Source organism: Carassius auratus, chromosome 34 (genome assembly GCF_003368295.1).
Source record: "Carassius auratus strain Wakin chromosome 34, ASM336829v1, whole genome shotgun sequence".
Lineage (NCBI taxonomy): Eukaryota > Metazoa > Chordata > Actinopteri > Cypriniformes > Cyprinidae > Carassius > Carassius auratus.
The window spans coordinates 9955666-9961665 of NC_039276.1; the positions used below are offsets into that span (position 1 = coordinate 9955666).

Sequence of the window (6000 nt, forward strand, 5' to 3'; positions counted from 1 at the left end):
TGTCTTCCTTTGATCTGTTTTGGTTCTGACATGTTTGCCAATTGTGTCAAAAATGTAAGTTACTTAAGCTTGTTTGTTGAACTGATTATCTTTGGTCTATGTTGTCAGATCACTGCGTAGCCATAGCACACAATGGTTATGTATAATAATCAGGTCAAATCTCATGTCCACATCATGTTATAAATCTCAGTCTGTCTCTATTTCTCTCTGTTTCCTTTACATCTTTATGTCTGCAGTCGTAACTAACTTCCTGATTGCACTCAGCTATCATACTCCATAAAACTGATGAAGCGAGAGAGATGCAGAGAGCTTTCTGCCATTAAATATAGCTCCTTCCCCCACATATTCCCTCCACTGTCCCTGCCGATTAAAGCTTTTCTTCAGTGTTCTTACACAATGGTCACCAAAATAAGGTTGCTTTGGACTGATGGTCAAGTATCTTATTAACTTATATTATATTATCTTATATAACCCTATATTAACCTTTGGTAATATACATTGTCATATAGGCCTATTGTAAAGACGTTTGTATCTGTGCATTGTGTACTGTAAGTCACTTCTAAATGCAAGGACTGACAGGTTGACTTTTAATACTGAGAAATGTTTAGACTGATACATAAACAAGTCATTCTCTCTTTCATATGATAGGCCTTTTATCAGCATAACAAGGGGGAAGTCATGGCTTAATAGTTAGAGATTTGGACTAATTCTGAGTATGGGGCAACATACTTGGCTAAACGTCACGTCACAATACTTCTCTTTATTGACCAGTAGAGGGCGGCAAAGATTTTTTTTGCACAATTTTACTATTGAAAGCTAGACTTGCACTTCTCTTAGGCAATTTAAAACTAATTGCTGGATAAAAGACAAAGTTAATATTTTTCTATGAGTTTCCCCCACATCTACCCTGATACATTTTTTTATAACTATAATTTATTTTTAATTATATTATTGTTTTTATTATGAATAATAATCTAATAATGAGCTTAATAATGATATTACTAAGTTTGTACTACACTATCTCACACACGTTATACTTGGACTGTTTTTTTTTTTCTTTCATCCTGTGGATTGACATTACTGCTTATTTTTATGTCTATTTTAACTGACTCAATTCAGTTCAGTTCATTCAGTTATCTGCTAATGGGCTAATGCTGTGAATCATATATGCAGAGCTGTAGATCCCCATAATCAGGATTGAATGGAAAGATATTTGTCTATGATTGCTTGTACTGGCCATAACATTTGGACACCTGTGAATATAAAAAGAGAGCCAGGCAACATATCGTATTACTAAATGTGTGACTGATTTGTTTAATGTGCACAGTCCACCCAACAATAAAAGCGTTTTTTTATTTTATGTATCATTGTTTTTCAATTATTTTATTGTTGTCATTTTTATTTCTATAGATACTTCTGTTCCAAATGACACCCAAAGTATTTTGATGCGTGTCAGTGATATTGTTATTTAATACATGTTAAGAGACATTGTGTCAATAATCATGGTGAAAAATACAACTTTGTAAAAACACCAAATATATATATTAATGCAATAGCTTTGGAACATTTACCATTTACCCTTTTATAATCAGAGGCGTCCTGTAGAGCAACCGCAACTTTATTGTCTTTTATAAGGTCTTACAAAATCCTGTTGCCTTGTTTGATCCTGTTCAAATGTGTGTGTTTGATCCCAAAGGAAGGTTACAACTCTGTAATCGTTAATGCATGCATCAACAAATGCATGCGCTGACTATGTCACTGTGTCATTGTGTGATCAAAATCTAATCATTGTATGTCTGATGCGTGCACAGATGGTCCGAGGGTGCAAGAGCAGCCGGGTCGCATTGTTCTGAGTGTTACACTTTCTATGCGCGAGCTAATGAGAACAGACTTGACTCTCGTTTTCCCCAAGCAGTTTTTTTTCTAACCTTTTCTTCATAAACACCCTTAATGTCGTCTGTCTCTTATGCGTCCGATTATATAGATTTTTGTTTTGTGAATATAATCTAAGATACACGTAGACTGGCTCATTGCATGAAAGGACAACGTCTAATCTGGCTGAGTTTAAGGCTAATGCATTCAACCCTCCTCTGTAACATGCACGCAGACATATGCTATTACAGCGGGGCTGGGAGTCATTCATTCTCTACTGATTGAATGAAACTATCATAGTTAAAATCGGCTGTAGACATTAACGTTGCAACATCATCGGTTGAGTAAAAATCTTTAATGTGAAATATGACCAAGACTTGGACACGTAGGCTGCACACACGCGCGCGCACATGCTCTCTTGCTCTTTCCCACGGGACGTAGCAGACGGGTCATAATTTGGTTGCCTTGGCCCGTCTGGACAAGCACCTGTCTCCTCTCTGGGGAGAAAGTCGCCTTTGGGCCGTGAGCAAAGACGACTGTGCATGTGTTGTGTGACAGCATGAAAAATCATTTTTTCATTGCTTTTTAATAGTTAAATAATGTTTTAGGACAGCGTTTTTCATAATGTGAGAACATAGTTCATTAGTTAATTGCAGTTGTCGTCTGAAATGACGTGCGTGAAAGCACGAACAGAGAACATATTGGCACAATATCTTTAATTTCATTTTGTTTTATTCAAAAACTACATCAGACGAATCAGCGTTGAATTAATATTTTTTACCGTGTATTCTAAAATAGTTATGAAAAACTGCGATACAACCAGTGTATTGCTATAGCCTACAAAATGACGGGAAAATCCCTGAATTAACAGGGTGCTCTTTGGATATGAGGCAGATGTGAGATAAATTACTCACTATAAAATTTCCAAAAGGTTCACAAGAAACACGTAAACAAATAAGATCTATAAATAGTTTCTAAAAGAAAAATAAACTACTCTGAGATCATTTTTGGTCGCAGCAGAGAGAGTGTCTATGGGTAGCTTGTAGACTTGGAAGGCAGATAACACGCTTTTTATGTCTATGGCCAAATTATTTATTTGACACTGACTATGATGTAGGCTATTTAATTTAGTCTAAGTGTACTTTTAATCCACCACAAGTCATCAGGTACCCAAAAGCGCTATCTATGAGCACTTTGTAAACAAAACAAAGACGACAGCAATATAGATCGTATCCGATGGGAAGTGCTTCTCGTTATCATATAACAGGACATCAACAGCAACACCATTTTAATAACCGTAGTGCACACACAGCGAAGGCCCTTCTACTCCTAAGAAAACTGCCAATAAAAAGTGCAAGTGAAAAGAAACAGTAGGCCTACACCAAAACTCTGCGACATCAGTCTAAAATAAGACAATTAATAAAACATTAAATATTTACATATACACTTTAGATAGGCCTATGCTATTTCAAGGACACCCACATAACATCATTTAATCCATAAATAAATAAACAAGAAAATATAAATTAACAGCTACGTTAAGATTTGTTCCAGCACATAAGTAGCCTATGCATTTTTTTCCAGACGGTTGATAGCTTATAAAATCAGCTTGGTTTATAACAAGGTTGCGAAAAGATAAATGTTTCGTATATGATGAACTAAGATCCAACCAAGTCAAATATCTCCAACAAATTATTGCCACAAATGCGGTTATGATTTTGGATATTGAACGGGGTATATTCTTTGAAAGGAACTTGCAGTGTCAAAAACAACAACCTTCACTTGTTGCGATAAGTCCTACAATTTTCGGTAATGCTTTTTAATAACTAAAAGCCTTCCTCCCACCCTTTTGTTCCGATTTCCTTTTTTGTAATAGGCCTAGGCTAAATTAGTGGAGACAGACAACAAAGCATAGCCTATTTCTGAAAGTTATATTATAAAGTGTTACCCTTTTTTCTTTCATTTTTTTTATAGATATTTGTGACCTGCTGGAATACGCTACTTCTCAATATCTATAAAACAGTTTTTTATACACACTTGTAGAGTTTTTTTTTAAGATAAATGTGCCGACAGTTTGTTTAGACGTCCAAAACGTGGTTAAGATAAGAAATGTAACAGATAGCTAGGCGAAGTATTTCTATTTTGGACAGTTTCTTGTCGGGTGGAAGTGTGGGTAGCAGCTTTCTTAGCTCAGCGAAAGCTACGTTGAACGCTTCCACTCGGATGCGCTCGCGCGTCGCATGCGCAGAACGGTATTTTGCAGTCGCGCGCCTCCTCCGTCTCTTCTCCTCTCTGGTGAGCGCGGCTGGCACAAGTGCGCGAGTCTTGCCATCTTCAGCCCCAAAGGGCTCGTGAGCCACACATTCCACCCTCATGACGTTTAGACACTCCGTGTCCGGCTGAGTCCAGGTGAAGTCAGGATCCGTCTGATCGGGACTCAGCATCATTTTCAGATCCGTTTGATCAAGGCTTCAAAAGTGCACTGATTGGTAAATGCCCTGGTGAATTAGATACAAAGGATTTGTTTTTCAAAAGTACATATTATAATACATTCAGTGCAGTATCTGAAAAAAACAAAGAATAATTAACTAACAAATCGAACGATTATATTGCATGAAATGGATGTAATGTCTAGACTAAATTATTTGGTTTTACCATCATTATAAAGCTAAAACTCTAGACTATTCGTTTCTTTTACTTTAAAAACGGTTCAGTAGTTACAAAATGTTTGTTAATGGTTGTCAATTCATTTGCTGTTTAGCTCACCCGCACACGTTACCATTTTAAATATTCACTGGTTCCGTGCAAAAGTTAATGGAAATCAATTATTGTCACAAAACCAAAGTCAGAGCTGACCATCTGTCGCAAATGCAAATGCAAAGCCTATAGCGCCAGATGACACAAGGGTGCGTGAATCTTAATTCACGGATTCAGTCACCAGGAACATTAAAAAAGATATAAGATGGTTATTGCGTTTATTATTATTATTATTAACGCCATGTAGATTTGTACACGGCTCTGTTCAGGTTACTTTGATTTGCATGCTATTTGCACACCTTCTGAGTAATCCAACGCTGTAAAAATTCTACACGTTGCAACTGAAAATGTACGTTCAAATGTTGTCTTCAAAGAAAAAGTGTCAATTTTCCACTTTAATTATACAAGATCGAAATTAAATCCTGAAAACTCAAAGTGTCAAATTATTGTGACAGGTTAAACGGATTAAAAATATGTTATCATAAAAAGGTAAAATAATCAAATACAGGCCTATTCAGTATCAATGTACATAAAATGCTACTCATTTTTTATAGACTGTTGCTATAGTTAATCGTTCAAAATAATGCATGTACAACATGAAGATGAGTAAAACGTATTACCAACATACTAAATTAATTTCAAACTCACCTCTGTTGATGATGAATTGGACGAGAATAAGTGAATTCCCTCAAATCCCTTCTATCAAGTATGTTTTCAGTCTGTGATGTTCATCTGTCCATTGTGCTTTCTGAATATTTATTTCAGCATCAACAACAGTATTTCCCAGTAATACTTTCCTCGCCTCAAATTCCACACAGCCGGCAACATAGATTGGTGTTGTTATATCATGAAATTTCCATAAGCAGAATTACAGAATGGATATAAATAACAGCACCGGTAACGCACGCTCGGAGATGTGTTGCCCTCTGACCCGTGTGTAGATAACAATGGACACGCGTCCTCAGATAAGATCGATTAGACACGAAAGTGTCTTCTCAGGCTGTCCTTTCTGTTTCCCGTGGATTAGGACAATATTGCTTCAGCCATCCTTACAGCCACGCGTGCTTGTCCTCGTGCCTCTGATGATTTGAGAGATAACATTCCACTGGCTCCCTTTAAAGTCTCTCTCTCTCTCTCTCTCTCTCTCTGTCTCTGTGTCGCTCCCTCTACAAATCATTCACTTTATGCACTTATCCACGAGAGTCACACCTCTGTCCCACCCCCTCTTTTCTCTCTCCTTCCACGCAGCGAGTTCTTTCACGACCAGATTGAAATTAACGCCTGAGGCTAGAGCTGGAAGCAAGTATTTGGCAGTAACGCATGGATTGTACGCCTGTCTTAAAGTGGTGCAATTGTTTGTAAAAAACTCAT

The 6000-nt window shown here is 37.0% G+C and overlaps 1 protein-coding gene across 1 annotated transcript; it reads right to left on the reverse strand.

Annotated features, from left to right (window-relative positions):
• Positions 1–1546: 1546 nt before the first annotated feature.
• On the reverse strand, positions 1547–5765 carry LOC113053132 (helix-loop-helix protein 2-like). The gene is made up of 2 exons (XM_026217896.1): positions 5278–5765; positions 1547–4370 (listed from the first exon to the last, which is right to left on the reverse strand). Exon 2 carries the CDS (start codon positions 4317–4319, stop codon positions 3951–3953), a length of 369 nt encoding a protein of 122 aa, XP_026073681.1. The 5' UTR covers positions 4320–4370; positions 5278–5765; the 3' UTR covers positions 1547–3950.
• Positions 5766–6000: the final 235 nt, after the last annotated feature.